A 17,621-nucleotide genomic window follows, 5' to 3' on the forward strand; every position below is an offset into this window, starting at 1 on the left:
CCCGGTCAGAACCTCTCTATCTGCCGCGGTTATTGGAGGATTAATGAAGCGAGACGCGTGCGCAGCATTGAACTGCGGCTCATGGGGCTAAATGAATGGCTGTTTTTAGCCTCGCTCGCCGCGTGGCCTCAGTTACTCTCCGGACCTGTGTAATATCGAGCTAAGTAATATCTTAGCTGTGTTTACCCTTCACCGTATCGATGTGAGATCCGACCCTCCATCGCGTTCAGCGCGCAGAGACGGCTCCGACTTACAAAGAAGCGGTAAATTATCAGCAGAGGACAGAGCAAAGGAAGCGGCCGGACCGTGAGGGCCGTGTTCTGATGTCTCTATAATCACACGGCGCTCGCAATGCTAAATATTACTAAGGTACAGATATTACCGCACAGGGCGGATGTCTGACCCTCAGCATTGGTGTCTACTTTATTCTAATTATCCTAAATTTCCTCTAGAATTACTTTACATATCTATTTATAGTGACTGCAGATATGTTTAATACTGTCCTTATGTACGACAATATAACTACTATAATACTGCTCCTATGTTCAAGAATATAACTACTATAATACTGCTCCTATGTACAAGAATATAACTACTATAATACTGCTCCTATGTACAAGAATATAACTACTATAATACTGCTTCCTATGTACAAGAATATAACTACTATAATACTGCTCCTATGTACAAGAATATAACTACTATAATACTGCTCCCTATGTACCAGAATATAACTACTATAATACTGCTCCTATGTACAAGAATATAACTACTATAATACTGCTTCCTATGTACAAGAATATAACTACTATAATACTGCCCCTATATACAAGAATATAACTACTATAATACTGCCCCTATGTACCAGAATATAACTACTATAATACTGCTCCTATGTACAAGAATATAACTACTATAATACTGCCCCTATGTACAAGAATATAACTACTATAATACTGCTCCTATGTACAAGAATATAACTACTATAATGCTGCCCCCTATGTACAAGAATATAACTACTATAATACTGCTCCCTATGTACAAGAATATAACTACTATAATACTGCTCCTATATACAAGAATATAACTACTATAATACTGCCCCTATGTACAAGAATATAACTACTATAATACTGCCCCTATGTACAAGAATATACCTACTATAATACTGCTCCTATATACAAGAATATAACTACTATAACACTGCCACTATGTACAAGAATATAACTGCTATAATACTGCCCCTATGTACAAGAATATAACTGCTATAATACTGCCCCTATGTACAAGAATATAACTGCTATAATACTGCCCCTATGTACAAGAATACAACTACTATAATACTGCCCCTATGTACAAGAATACAACTACTATAATACTGCCCCCTATGTACAAGAATATAACTACTATAATACTGCCCCCTATGTACAAGAATATAACTACTATAATACTGCCCCCTATGTACAAGAATATAACTACTATAATACTGCTCCTATGTACAAGAATATAACTACTATAATACTGCCCCTATGTACAAGAATATAACTACTATAATACTGCCCCTATGTACAAGAATATAACTACTATAATACTGCCCCCTATGTACAAGAATATAACTACTATAATACTGCCCCCTATGTACAAGAATATAACTACTATAATACTGCCCCTATGTGCAAGAATATAACTACTATAGTACTGCTCCTATGTACAAGAATATAACTACTATAATACTGCTCCTATGTACAAGAATATAACTACTATAATACTGCTCCTATGTACAAGAATATAACTACTATAATACTGCCACTATGTACAAGAATATAACTACTATAATACTGCCCCTATGTACAAGAATATTACTACTATAATACTGCACCTATGTACAAGAATATAACTACTATAATACTGCTCCTATGTACAAGAATATAACTACTATAATACTGCCCCCTCTGTACAAGAATATAACTACTATAATACTGCTCCTATGTACAAGAACATAACTACTATAATACTGCCCCTATGTACAAGAATATAACTACTATAACACTGCCCCCTATACACAAGAATATAACTACTATAATACTGCCCCTATGTACCAGAATATAACTACTATAATACTGCTCCTATGTACAAGAATATAACTACTATAATACTGCCCCTATGTACAAGAATATACAGTGGCTATAAAAAAATTTTTTTTACACACCCTCTGTTAAAATGCCAAGTTTTTGTTATGTGAGAAAATCCTACCAAGGAGAATCATTTGAGGACTATTTCCACCTTTAATGTTACCCATAATCTGTAGAAAACAAACTGAAATCATTTTTGAGGTGGGGAAAAAATAAAATGATGTCACCTAAGTTTATAATTTGGGAAATGTTTTGTAGTCTACCCTTGGCCGTTGTCCAAAGTGTCGCTGTTCCAGGAGGATTTTCCTGACATTTCCTGGTCTGTAATCAGCTGACAACACAGCAAAGGTTCTCATTGTGGAAAGTTATCAGTCAGGAGAAGGTACAAACCATGTTATTTTTGTTCTTTATTTTTCTTTTGCTACTCAAAAAGATTTTAAGGTTTTTTTCTTCATCTACATTTTACAGATTATGGGTGACAATGAAGATGGAAAAAGTTCTCAAATTGTTTTTGGTAGGAATTTTTTTTTTTACTTAGAGAAAACTGTCATTTCAACCAAGTTGCCTTTTTACATCAACTATAGCTACTATCCTACTACTCTCCGGAGTTTTCATACATCTCACATCTTTCTATGCATTGAAAACAGTTTGTGTGCTTTTAACGCTGACGTGTTTTACATTTGACTTTGTGGCTCTCCTGGACGCTCCCGCACTTTATTGCACCGTTCAGCCATGCAGAGAATCTAATTTATGCACTTTCCATTTTCTGCAGCTGATTTTCAATACCCAGAGTGATAAAGTCCCCGAGAATAATTCAGAGTCTTTTATTTTTAGAGACATTACCGCTGACGATTTATCAAGTGACCTTTCTGTTTCTCTTCTCTCATCAAATAATTTTTATACGTTGGGATGATAAAGGTTCCTCTCCTGATCCTTACACTTTGTTCTGTGCTAAGTAGTTCTGTGTCTGTGTTTTATGGCCCCGTCTGGACCTGATCTGCCAACCTTCCCCGCATTACCAGACTGAGAGCCGCAACCTCTGATGACTAAGGTGCCCTGCAAACAATTCAGGCTTCAGTACTGGCACAAAAAGCACGAGCATCCAGCATGTCAGACGGGGCCGAGCAACCACACACCCAATACATCAGGTGTATGACATTTTACATGAAGCAGTATTATCGCACTTATAATATTGTACATAGGGGCAGTATTATAGTAGTTATATTCTTGTACATAGGAGCAGTATTATAGTAGTTATATTCTTGTACATAGGAGCAGTATTATAGTAGTTATATTCTTGTACATAGGAGCAGTATTATAGTAGTTATATTCTTGTACATAGAGGCAGTATTATAGTAGTTATATTCTTGTATATAGGAGCAGTATTATAGTAGTTATATTCTTGTACATAGGGGCAGTATTATAGTAGTTATATTCTTGTATATAGGGGGCAGTATTATAGTAGTTATATTCTTGTACATAGGAGCAGTATTATAGTAGTTATATTCTTGTATATAGGGGGCAGTGTTATAGTAGTTATATTCTTGTACATAGGGGCAGTATTATAGTAGTTATATTGTAGTACATAGGAGCAGTATTATAGTAGTTATATTCTTGTACATAGGGGCAGTATTATAGTAGTTATATTCTTGTACATAGGGGCAGTATTATAGTAGTTATATTCTTGTACATAGGGGCAGTATTATAGTAGTTATATTCTTGTACATAGGAGCAGTATTATAGTAGTTATATTCTTGTACATAGGAGCAGTATTATAGTAGTTATATTCTTGTATATAGGGGGCAGTGTTATAGTAGTTATATTCTTGTACATAGGGGCAGTATTATAGTAGTTATATTCTTGTATATAGGGGGCAGTGTTATAGTAGTTATATTCTTGTATATAGGGGCAGTATTATAGTAGTTATATTCTTGTACATAGTGGCAGTATTATAGTAGTTATATTCTTGTACATAGGAGCAGTATTATAGTAGTTATATTCTTGTATATAGGGGGCAGTGTTATAGTAGTTATATTCTTGTACATAGGGGCAGTATTATAGTAGTTATATTCTTGTACATAGGAGCAGTATTATAGTAGTTATATTGTAGTACATAGGAGCAGTATTATAGTAGTTATATTCTTGTACATAGGGGCAGTATTATAGTAGTTATATTCTTGTACATAGGGGCAGTATTATAGTAGTTATATTCTTGTACATAGGGGCAGTATTATAGTAGTTATATTCTTGTACATAGGAGCAGTATTATAGTAGTTATATTCTTGTACATAGGAGCAGTATTATAGTAGTTATATTCTTGTATATAGGGGGCAGTGTTATAGTAGTTATATTCTTGTACATAGGGGCAGTATTATAGTAGTTATATTCTTGTATATAGGGGGCAGTGTTATAGTAGTTATATTCTTGTATATAGGGGCAGTATTATAGTAGTTATATTCTTGTATATAGGGAGCAGTATTATAGTAGTTATATTCTTGTACATAGGGGCAGTATTATAGTAGTTATATTCTTGTACATAGAGCAGTATTATAGTAGTTATATTCTTGTACATAGGGGGCAGTATTCTAGTAGTTATATTCTTGTACATAGGAGCAGTATTATAGTAGTTATATTCTTGTACATAGGGGCAGTATTATAGTAGATATATTCTTGTACATAGGGGCAGTATTATAGTAGTTATATTCTTGTACATAGGGGCAGTATTATAGTAGTTATATTCTTGTACATAGGGGCAGTATTATAGTAGTTATATTCTTGTACATAGAAGCAGTATTATAGTACTTATATTCTTGTACATAGTGAGCAGTATTATAGTAGTTATATTCTTGTACATAGGAGCAGTATTATAGTAGTTATATTCTTGTACATAGGAGCAGTATTATAGTAGTTATATTCTTGTACATAGGAGCAGTATTATAGTAGTTATATTCTTGTACATAGGAGCAGTATTATAGTAGTTATATTCTTGTACATAGTGAGCAGTATTATAGTAGTTATATTCTTGTACATAGGGGCAGTATTATAGTAGTTATATTCTTGTACATAGGAGCAGTATTATAGTAGTTATATTCTTGTATATAGGAGCAGTATTATAGTAGTTATATTCTTGTATATAGGGGCAGTATTATAGTAGTTATATTCTTGTACATAGGGGCAGTATTGTTGCGGTTATGTTCTTGTACATAGGGACAGTATTGTTGCGGTTATATTCTTGTACATAGGAGCAGTATTGTTGCGGTTATATTCTTGTATATAGGGGCAGTATTGTTGCGGTTATATTCTTGTACATAGGAGCAGTATTGTTGCGGTTATATTCTTGTATATAGGGGCAGTATTGTTGCGGTTATATTCTTGTACATAGGAGCAGTATTGTTGCGGTTATATTCTTGTATATAGGGGCAGTATTGTTGCGGTTATATTCTGGTACACAGGGGCAGTATTGTTGCGGTTATATTCTGGTACACAGGGGCAGTATTGTTGCGGTTATATTCTGGTACATAGGGGCAGTATTGTTGCGGTTATATTCTGGTACATAGGGGCAGTATTGTTGCGGTTATATTCTTGTACATAGGGGCAGTATTGTTGCGGTTGTATTCTTGTACATAGGGACAGTATTGTTGCGGTTATATTCTTGTACATAGGAGCAGTATTGTTGCGGTTATATTCTTGTATATAGGGGCAGTATTGTTGCGGTTATATTCTTGTACATAGGGGCAGTATTGTTGCGGTTATATTCTTCTATATAGGGGCAGTATTGTTGCGGTTATATTCTTGTACATAGGGGCAGTATTGTTGCGGTTATATTCTTCTATATAGGGGCAGTATTGTTGCGGTTATATTCTTGTACATAGGAGCAGTATTGTTGCGGTTATATTCTGGTACATAGGGGCAGTATTGTTGCGGTTATATTCTGGTACATAGGGCAGTATTGTTGCGGTTATATTCTGGTACATAGGGCAGTATTGTTGCGGTTATATTCTGGTACATAGGGGCAGTATTGTTGCAGTTATATTCTGGTACATAGGGGCAGTATTGTTGCGGTTATATTCTGGTACACAGGGGCAGTATTGTTGCGGTTATATTCTGGTACACAGGGGCAGTATTGTTGCGGTTATATTCTGGTACATAGGGGCAGTATTGTTGCGGTTATATTCTGGTACATAGGGGCAGTATTGTTGCGGTTATATTCTGGTACATAGGGGCAGTATTGTTGCGGTTATATTCTGGTACATAGGGCAGTATTGTTGCGGTTATATTCTTGTATATAGGGGCAGTATTGTTGCGGTTATATTCTTGTACATAGGAGCAGTATTGTTGCGGTTATATTCTGGTACATAGGGGCAGTATTGTTGCGGTTATATTCTGGTACATAGGGCAGTATTGTTGCGGTTATATTCTGGTACATAGGGGCAGTATTGTTGCGGTTATATTCTGGTACATAGGGGCAGTATTGTTGCGGTTATATTCTGGTACATAGGGGCAGTATTGTTGCGGTTATATTCTGGTACATAGTTTCCATGGCTGCAGTTCTTTATTGTAGTTTATTCAGTGTATAATATTTCCTTTATTTCCCGTGTAATGTTCGGAATGATTAGTGCAGTGTTTGTGTAGAGAGATCTATGTATATTTTGGGGATTTTTGAGTCCATTGATAACATATTAAGTGACTTTTGCCGTCTGGTTTTTCCTCCTGTTGAGTGCAGCCGTTTTTGGCCTCATTCAGTGAGCGGAGTCCGCAGCCTGACCGCACAAACCTATCGACAGGATCTTTTGTGCTTGGTGTGAATGAGCGCAGACCCCGGCCCTTCCCTTTGTTCAGTAAAGGTTAGCGCTCCTCTGTATTCCGCCCGATGTCGCAGTAAATGGGCTGAAGCCTCTCGGGCTCGTCCGTGAAGAATACCTGAAGTCTGGGAACAATATGGTGGCATTTACACACTGGCTTTCTATACACAGACTATCTGACATTGATCTGCTCATAAGACAGACGCATTTCTGTGTAAAGTGAGAGATAAAAGGCAACGAGTCTAGAATTGTCCTGGATGCATCACCTGCTCTTAAAGGGATAAATTCGCCACTTTTATACCCTTTATTTCTGCAAATATAAGGTGGGGAGTTGACTGTACTTGTAACCCAGTATGGCGGGGTTGGGGGTCCCGTATGGTGGGTTTGGGGGTCCCGTATGGTGGGTTTGGGGGTCCAGTGTGGCGGGTTCCGGGGTCCAGTGTGGTGGGATTGGGGGTCCCGTATGGTGGGTTTGGGGGTCCCGTATGGCGGGTTTGAGGGTCCAGTGTGGCGGGTTTGGGGGTCCAGTGTGGCGGGTTTGGGGGTACCGTATGGTGGGTTTGGGGGTCCCGTATGGTGGGTTTGGGGGTCCCGTATGGTGGGTTTGGGGGTCCCGTATGGTGGGTTTGGGGGTCCCGTATGGCGGGTTTGAGAGTCCAGTGTGGTGGGTTCGGGGGTCCAGTGTGGCGGTTTCTTGGGTCCAGTGTGGCGGTTTCGTGGGTCCAGTGTGGCGGTTTCGTGGGTCCAGTGTGGCGGTTTCGGGGTCCAGTGTGGCGGTTTCGGGGTCCAGTGTGGTGGGTTTGGGGGTCCAGTGTGGTGGTTTCGGGGGTCCAGTGTGGCGGTTTCGGGGGTCCAGTGTTGCAAGATCGGGGGTCCAGTGTGGTGGGTTCAGGGGTCCAGTGTGGTGGGATCGGGGGTCCAGTGTGGCGGGTTCGGGGGTCCAGTGTGGCGGGTTCGGGGGTCCAGTGTGGCGGGTTCGGGGGTCCAGTGTGGCGGGTTTGGGGATCCAGTGTGGCGGGTTTGGGGGTCCAGTGTGACGGGGTCGGGGGTCCAGTGTGGCAGGTTCGGGGGTCGTCTGCTGCCGTTTGTTTTTACAGTGGGACATGGCAGATGGTGATGAGATCGGCGACCTCCTGTCTGCAGATATCCTCGTGCATGTGGCGCTACCTGACCATTGCTTACGTGATTCGGCAGATACCTGCAGACGTGACCTGGCTCTTCTCCCAGTACAGAGGTGAGCGCAGCCAAGTTACCCCTTTAAGATTGTAAACCCCTTTAAATCTTTGCAGGTAGCTGGGCTTTCCCGTGCATTACTCATACTGTAGTGTCACAGACCCTGAACCAGCAGGGGATGCCAGGAATTTCTCCATCATTATTCAATGCATTGTAGGTCTAGATCGTCACCAGGTTTTTGGCCAAGGATTTGGGGAGATCCTCACCCTGAGGGGTAGATTGCTGATGATATGGGGCCTTGTGACATTGATACCCGACCGTTTGACCCCCATCTGGGGTGCGGTGCTCTCTGGCTGGTGATTACTCCTTTGTACCAATGTTGGGGATTCGCGTCTCGCCGTGCTTTACCTGTCGGCTGCGTTTTGGCCGCTAACGCATCGCCCTACAGGGGCCGATCCGGAGACTTCATCTGCTTTGTAATTAGGTTCTTTTATAGAGTCGTATAAATCAGGAGCCTGTAATCAGCGAGAAGCGGTGACAGGACGTGAAGTAAATATGATGGCAGACATCCCGAGCCTCTGCGCTGTTAAAGGGGGTAACTCTCCTTCCCTGCCGAGTCTGCGCTGCCAAGGTCGCCCCCTAGTCCTCCGCATGGCGTTAGTCACATATAGAACAATGCTGGATGTCGGGGCGACCTGTCCGCTCCAGTGCTGCCACCGTCTCACACGTCCTAGTTCCGTACATTTTTTTTTCTCGGCAGCACATGAATACATACACACGTCTGTTCATTCTCTCGGCAGCACATTGATACATACACACTAGTGATGAGCGAATATACCCGGTACTCAAGATTTCTCGACCACGCTCTGGGGTCCTCCAAGTATTTTTTAGTGCTCAGATTGTTTTTCTTGCCGCAGCTGAATGATTTACATCTGTTAGCAGCATAAGTACATGTGGGGGTTGCCTGGTTGCTAGGGAATCCCCACATGTAATCAAGGTGGCTAAGAGATGTCAATCATTCAGCTGCGGCAAGAAAAACTGAATCTCCGAGCACTAAAAAAAATACTCGGAGGACCCCCGAGCGTGCTCGAGAAATCTCGAGTAATGAGCATATTCGCTCATCACTAATACACACGTCTCTTCTTTTCTCCGCAGCACATTGTTCTTTGCTCTGCAGCACATTGATACATGCACACGTCTGTTCTTTTCTCGGCAGCACATTGATACACACGTCTGTTCTTTTCTCGGCAGCACATTGATACATGCACACGTCTCTTTTCTCAGCAGCACATTGATACATGCACACGTCTGTTCTTTTCTCGGCAGCACATTGATACATACACACGTCTGTTCTTTTCTCGGCAGCACATTGATACATACACACGTCTGTTCTTTTCTCGGCAGCACATTGATACATACACACGTCTGTTCTTTTCTCGGCAGCACATTGATACATACGTCTGTTCTTTTCTCGGCAGCACATTGATACATACACACGTCTGTTCTTTTCTCGGCAGCACATTGATACATGCACACGTCTGTTCTATAAGCGTGTTCCTGTCTCCGGTCTGTGAGATTCAGAGCTCATCTTATTCTCATCCATTTTGCGGATCAGACTCGGCCATGAAAGTCTCTGACATCCTTGTAAAATCGGTGGCGCACAAGACAGAGTTTGGTCTTCAGAGTAACATCCGAGTTTCATCAATTTTTAACTAATACATTAGGAGTCAATGGATAAAAAAACCTCAGCTTATACCTGCGTCGGTAAGAAAAACGGAAGCCAGTTGGATGGTAACAGACAGATGTGTGAATGATGCCTGAATTGATTGTAGCTTGTTCTGCAGCATTGCATCATGGGAAAAGTATAATACAGCGCACCCCCATACAGATGTTGAACTGTGCCGTCAGTGGTCCTGCGGCTTACGTGGAGAATTGGTAATGCAGCTTTCACTGTTACTGGAGGATTTCCATTTTCAGTTCTTGATGGTGAAGCTGTACCTGCGAGATTGTACAGTGCAGATCGGAGTGTGGAGGAAGCATCTAAGTCTTCAGGGAGGGCAGATAAACAAACTGGACGGTTCAGAGAGTATATGGGAGGGGAAGCACAGATGGCTTTCTGTTGTGGGGGTCTACTGTACAGGAGGTTTATATGGAAGGTGAAAAGTCATTGTATACTCTGCGGGAAGGAGTCACAATGGGGAAGGAGTAGTTCACGCAACCCTCAGCATCTGTGTCAGAGGAGGTCCACTGTGCACAGAACAGGAGGACATCAGTCCAGGAGCGAAGCACTGCTTGTGGACAGTACAGGAGGACATCAGTCCAGGAGCGAAGCACTGCTTGTGGACAGTACAGGAGGACATCAGTCCAGGAGCGAAGCACTGCTTGTGGACAGTACAGGAGGACATCAGTCCAGGAGCGAAACACTGCTTGTGGACAGTACAGGAGGACATCAGTCCAGGAGCGAAGCACTGCTTGTGGACAGTACAGGAGGACATCAGTCCAGGAGCGAAGCACTGCTTGTGGACAGTACAGGAGGACATCAGTCCAGGAGCGAAGCACTGCTTGTGGACAGTACAGGAGGACATCAGTCCAGGAGCGAAGCACTGCTTGTGGACAGTACAGGAGGACATCAGTCCAGGAGCGAAGCACTGCTTGTGGACAGTACAGGAGGACATCAGTCCAGGAGCGAAGCACTGCTTGTGGACAGTACAGGAGGACATCAGTCCAGGAGCGAAGCACTGCTTGTGGACAGTACAGGAGGACATCAGTCCAGGAGCGAAGCACTGCTTGTGGACAGTACAGGAGGACATCAGTCCAGGAGCGAAGCACTGCTTGTGGACAGTACAGGAGGACATCAGTCCAGGAGCGAAGCACTTCTGGTACATGAGATCTAGTGAAGACTGCAGAATCCGGCCGGGACCCCCAGACCTTGCGCCCCAGGAGTTATGGAGATCACATCCAACATGTGTAACTGGGACGGGTTCATAAGAGAAGTCTGAAACTATGAGCAGGCGGCCATGTGTAGATTGGGGGTTTGAAAACCACCAATATGTGAAAATCTCATATTTACTCTTAAAGGCATCCTTAGGTTGCCAGAAAAGACTGGATCAAAGAAATGATCCAACATCTCCGTCCCCTCACCGCCCCCCACCAAAACCATCTCTCCTCGTCGTCCTTCCCATTAAGCCCAGACGTCTCTTTCCCATAGAGGAAATATCGAATTCTCCAGCAAATTATTATAACGCAGCTGGATGTTTTGTAATCAACGCGCAGAATATGCAAATGTCGCGGAGCGCGGCCGCTGAGCGCTGGCTGGAATATTAAGCTGCTGATTTGTGACGTGAAGGTCCCTCCTGGCTCTATCACTCCGTCCTGCTATTACAGGCGTGCGGTGAGGGCGTCCTTGTCACACGGGAGGACGTCTTGGGTCAATTTCTCAGACATCTTCAAGGGTACTTATCATTTTATAGAACTTTAGAGACTCGTGATCATGAAAGATGCCGGAGTAGATTATGGTGGTCTGTATACCATTTAGCCTGAAGATGTCAGCAGCCTTATATGACCTGTTTATGGTGGTCTGTATACCACTGACCCTACAGTATGGCAGCAGCCTATAGGTGCTGTATATGGTGGTCTGTATAGCACTGACCCCGCAGACTGTCAGCAGCCTATAGGTGCTGTATATGGTGGTCTGTATACCACTGACCCCGCATACTGTCAGCAGCCTATAGGTGCTGTATATGGTGGGCTGTATAGCACTGACCCTGCAGACTGTCAGTAGCCTATAGGTGCTGTATATGGTGGGCTGTATAGCACTGACCCTGCAGACTGTCAGCAGCCTATAGGTGCTGTATATGGTGGGCTGTATAGCACTGACCCTGCAGACTGTCAGCAGCCTATAGGTGCTGTATATGGTGGGCTGTATAGCACTGACCCTGCAGACTGTGAGCAGCCTATAGGTGCTGTATATGGTGGTCTGTATAGCACTGACCCCGCAGTGTCAGCAGCCTATAGGTGCTGCCTATGGTGGTCTGTATACCACTGACCCCGCAGACTGTCAGCAGCCTATAGGTGCTGTATATGGTGGGCTGTATAGCACTGACCCTGCAGACTGTCAGCAGCCTATAGGTGCTGTATATGGTGGGCTGTATAGCACTGACCCTGCAGACTGTCAGCAGCCTATAGGTGCTGTATATGGTGGGCTGTATAGCACTGACCCTGCAGACTGTGAGCAGCCTATAGGTGCTGTATATGGAGGGCTGTATAGCACTGACCCTGCAGACTGGCAGCAGCATATAGGTGCTGTATATGCTGGTCTGCATAGCACTGACCCTGCAGACTGTCAGCAGCCTATAGGTGCTGTATATGGTGGTCTGTATAGCACTGACCCTGCAGACTGTCAGCAGCCTATAGGTGCTGTATATGGTGGTCTGTATAGCACTGACCCCGCAGTGTCAGCAGCCTATAGGTGCTGCATATGGTGGTCTGTATACCACTGACCCCGCAGTGTCAGCAGCCTATAGGTGCTGTATATGGTAGGCTGTATAGCACTGACCCTGCAGACTGTCAGCAGCCTATAGGTGCTGTATATGGTAGGCTGTATAGCACTGACCCTGCAGACTGTCAGCAGCCTATAGGTGCTGTATATGGTGGTCTGTATAGCACTGAGCCCGCAGACTGTCAGCAGCCTATAGGTGCTGTATATGGTGGTCTGTATAGCACTGACCCCGCAGACTGTCAGCAGCCTATAGGTGCTGTATATGGTGGTCTGTATAGCACTGACCCCGCAGACTGTCAGCAGCCTATAGGTGCTGTATATGGTGGTCTGTATAGCACTGACCCTGCAGACTGTCAGCAGCCTATAGGTGCTGTATATGGTGGGCTGTATAGCACTGACCCTGCAGACTGTGAGCAGCCTATAGGTGCTGTATATGGTGGTCTGTATAGCACTGAGCCCGCAGACTGTGAGCAGCCTATAGGTGCTGTATATGGTGGTCTGTATAGCACTGACCCCGCAGTGTCAGCAGCATATAGGTGCTGTATATGGTGGTCTGTATAGCACTGACCCCGCAGTGTCAGCAGCCTATAGGTGCTGTATATGGTGGTCTGTATAGCACTGACCCTGCAGACTGTCAGCAGCCTATAGGTGCTGTATATGGTGGGCTGTATAGCACTGACCCCGCAGTGTCAGCAGCCTATAGGTGCTGTATATGGTGGTCTGTATAGCACTGACCCTGCAGACTGTCAGCAGCCTATAGGTGCTGTATATGGTGGGCTGTATAGCACTGACCCTGCAGACTGTCAGCAGCCTATAGGTGCTGTATATGGTGGTCTGTATAGCACTGACCCTGCAGACTGTCAGCAGCCTATAGGTGCTGTATATGGTGGGCTGTATAGCACTGACCCCGCAGACTGTGAGCAGCCTATAGGTGCTGTATATGGTGGGCTGTATAGCACTGACCCTGCAGACTGTCAGCAGCCTATAGGTGCTGTATATGGTGGGCTGTATAGCACTGACCCTGCAGACTGTCAGCAGCCTATAGGTGCTGTATATGGTGGTCTGTATAGCACTGAGCCCGCAGACTGTGAGCAGCCTATAGGTGCTGTATATGGTGGTCTGTATAGCACTGACCCCGCAGTGTCAGCAGCATATAGGTGCTGTATATGGTGGTCTGTATAGCACTGACCCCGCAGTGTCAGCAGCCTATAGGTGCTGTATATGGTGGTCTGTATAGCACTGACCCTGCAGACTGTCAGCAGCCTATAGGTGCTGTATGTGGTGGATTTATTGTCCTTGCATGAACTACAACTCCCAGGATCCTTGGCTTTGCAGACTTCTGCCTTAGCGCAGACATAAGATCGGATCCTCTCCTAATCCTGGATATAATGACTCTTCGTGGAGTTTTGCGCCACTAATGGCCTCGGGCGCTGCAATCATTTGACTTTGTGATTTCCGTCTTTTCTCGGGTGGATTCTCACAATTTGCTGGTTGTAGGTGCCGGACGATATAGGAAAACAGAAGCCTCGTTAATAACAAATACTTTCCTCCAAACATTTCCATCCTAACTTTTTCTCTGTGTTTTGTCGTGGCGGGGCCCAGGGACCGGATAATCTTTCCGCTTTTATTGTTTTTTGTTTTGTTTTTTTTCCCTCCTTATCTTATTGTTCTGCGCATCTTTGATTGCCCACAAGAAAGGCTCTTTGTTATTACATTGTATCCAGGAGGAGGTTTAATCCCTTCCACTAGCACCGCAGAACATCTGACGGCAAAATATCATCGGAGAGCCGGTCTGAGGGGCTGGGCGCCTTCTGTGTGTGATAAGGACTTCAACTAACCACTGTTTGTTCTTTGCATTTCTCATCCTTCGCCAAACCTCTGCTTGCCGTCAGTGAATAGGAAAATGCTTGTACACATGCATAAACTGGAAACCTGTCGGGAGAGATTGTTACAGTTGTATCCGGTCTAATCCACCTTCCGCGACTCCAAACTGATACATTGTAGCAAACCATCAAAGGGAGGAGAGCAATGTGTCATTTATTGGTCCCAGGGTATTGGATGTGTAAGCAGGACTGGATCAGTGGGCAGGAGCATTAGGATTGGGCTCAGCCGCTCATCATCCTCCTCCTCTTCACTGGACCTTTGTTTGGGCAGGACCTGTTCACCTTGAAATGGAGGAAGCTGGGTTTGGCCGATGCCGGGAGAGCGAGTCCTGCGCTGGCTGTACTCCATCCTGATGCCGATGCTCCAATAGATATTTGTCACCTGTCCACCCATCGCTGGGAGCACCATCAATCACTGGGATGTGACTTACATCAGTCTAATAAAGCTCGAGCACCCCTACATCCAACTCTCATTCACCGCATGTTACGGTCAGGAGGAGCGGGCGACTCATGATCCCATGTCAAAGTGATTAGAACAAGATCTCCAGCCATGAAGGTAAAACTTCACATTTATTGCATAGCCTTAAAAAATAACATTGGGAACCTCCGTAGAAAACAGAGGGCACATACCGACGCGTTTCGACTAGCTAGTCCTGAGACCATGAATAAGGCTGCCTAGTCGAAACGCGTCGGCTTGTGCCCTGTGTGTTTGTTTACTGCTGTTTCCAATATGTTATTTATTTATTTTTTTAAGGCTATGCAATAAATGTGTAGTTTCACCTTTTCAATCAACGCTGGAGATCTTTTTCTACTTGTTTAAAGGGAGCCTGTCACCTGAATTTGTCGGGACCGCTTTTTGGTCATATGGGCGGAGTTTTCGGGTGTTTGATTCACCCTTTCCTAAGGAAAGGGTGAATCAAACACCCGAAAACTCCGCCCATATGACTGAAAACCGGTCCCGCCAAATTCAGGTGACAGGTTCCCTTTAAGAAGCTCCCAGGATCGGGTGCTCCTCCATGTGATTTCACCCTCCTCGAGGTGCCTGAAATTTGGTGAGCTGACTCCACATTTCCCACTTTTAGGCTATGTGCACACGTACAGGTTTTTTCGCGTTTTTTTCGCGCTAAAGACGCTATAAAAACTCATTAAAAACGCATACATTATGCATTCTTTCATTTAGAATGCATTCTGCATGTTTTGTGCACATGGATGCGTTTTTTCCCGCGAAAAAAATGCATCGCGGTAAAAAAATGAGCATGTTCATTATTTTTGCGGATTTTCTGCGTTTTTCCCGCAATTCTATGTATTTGGGAAAAAACGCACCAAAAACGCATCAAAAAACTCGTCAAAATCGCGGTAAAAACGCATGCGGATTTCTGGCAGAAATGTCCGGTTTTTGTCACGAAAATTTCTGCAAGAAATCCTGACTTGTGCACATACCCTTAGTACTGTTAAAGTGATTGTTTCCCTCCCCCCCAAAAAAAACAAAAAAAAAAACAATTTCAACTTTGGTTCCGTTTCAAATTTTTGATTTTCTGTTTTTTGAATTTTTGATTTTCATGACGTGCGCATAGCGGTCACGCGGCAGCTGCTTCGCAGGCAGTGTGTAGGTAACGTGAAAATTGAGGACTTTTTTATTTTTACTAGGAGAATACAGGTCCTCATACTGTAGGAGAGGGGGATAATTGATATTCTTTTCTTTTTAAGCATTTCTTAGATTTGGGACATGTAACAACGCAGCTATCGCGTCTACGTCACGTTGATTTGTGTGTTTTTTTTCCCCACTTGTGACGTGTGATATTATTGAGATGTTCCTACGTCCCATAGGAGCTCTGATCTGTGATTTCGTCTCCCATTTGTGACATGTAACATAATATATATTGTTTGTTTATTTTTTTTCCATTTGTGACATAATATTTTAGCTATTGTTTCCACATCACATAGGAGCTCGGATTTGTCTTTTTTTTCCATTTGTGACATGTAACGAGTAGATGGTGTTTCTACATCACGACGTCGCTCCTGCTTTGCACCGTTTTTCGGGACCATCCTCGGAGGTGCAGTTGTTGTTGTTGTTGTTTTTAATAATTTTCTGTAATATTTCTCCCGGAGAAGCGGCTTTGTGCCGGTGATGTATTTGGGCTGGCGCGATGATGAATTCGGCAGCTCATCCCCTCTGCCGGGGCGAACACTCTAAATATTTATAGCAATGTTTTCTGTTCTACGGCACGATGCCAGGACTGGAGCGTCGGCAGAAAGCCGCGATTTGGCTCAGTGTGAGACTCGTTCTGAGAGATTTGACAAATGAAGCTTTTTTTTTTATCGTACTTTTTTTTATTTTGCTGTTTATTTAAAGTGCCGTCGGTAAAGCCTCACATAGCGGCGTCGGCAGCGTCTTCGGCCCCTGAGTAATAATCAGGAGCAGTGGGGAGTGGATTGGGCTCATGGGTTATTAGCCATCTCTCCTCGCACGCTGCGTAATCCAAGCGCGGGGAGGCTTATAGAAAAGCAGCGGTTCTCCCCAAAATGTATTTTCCTTAATTTCATGTTTTCAAGGTGTTGTGATTTGGACGCTGAGTGCAGGGATTGCTTACAAAACGGGAGCGTCTGTTTTGGGTTTCCACCGTCTTCATAGGACCAGGGAGTGTGCAAGGTGTCAGGGTGGGAGCTGTCCCACAAGTCCCAGGCGGAAAGAGAAGGGAGGTGGACCGGCCCCCCGCAAGCCCGGTCACATACAAAACAGGCCGGCAGCAACGTTTCATTGATGTCCGGCGCACCCACACGGGGCTCCTTATGAAATCCTATGTCGGTCCTGCATTCTTCCACTAGTCCCATCCAGAGCTGCATTACCAATTCTTTCTGCTTTCCGGCCTCTTCCTCACCTGCCCTGCTGCTTCCATCTCTCTATAAAGCATTGAGTGTGATACAATGTATAGTAGTTTATCACTACCTCTCCTACAGTGCGGCAGATCTATACCCGTGCATGCAGAGATGTAACCGTGATCTTTTCTTTTCTTCCAGGTCCAGTAAGACGATGAACCTCTGTTCAAAATGTTTTGCAGGTGAGTACCTGTGCACCGCCACTGCACCCCGAAACTACACCGCACTACACCCTGCCTTGTATGTTGTGTATTAT

The 17,621-nt window shown here is 44.0% G+C and overlaps 1 protein-coding gene across 2 annotated transcripts in view; it reads left to right on the plus strand.

The window, feature by feature from the left end:
- The window catches only part of ZFAND3 (zinc finger AN1-type containing 3), a 203,660-nt gene that overhangs the window by 70,869 nt on the left and 115,170 nt on the right, over nucleotides 1-17,621 (plus strand). For both annotated transcript variants that reach the window (XM_069768298.1, XM_069768299.1), the window contains exon 2: nucleotides 17,507-17,547. In XM_069768298.1, the coding sequence (XP_069624399.1) occupies nucleotides 17,507-17,547 (41 nt within the window). The remainder of the gene's footprint in view (nucleotides 1-17,506; nucleotides 17,548-17,621) is intronic.

Source organism: Ranitomeya imitator, chromosome 5, assembly GCF_032444005.1.
Source record: "Ranitomeya imitator isolate aRanImi1 chromosome 5, aRanImi1.pri, whole genome shotgun sequence".
NCBI classification, from domain to species: Eukaryota; Metazoa; Chordata; class Amphibia; order Anura; family Dendrobatidae; genus Ranitomeya; species Ranitomeya imitator.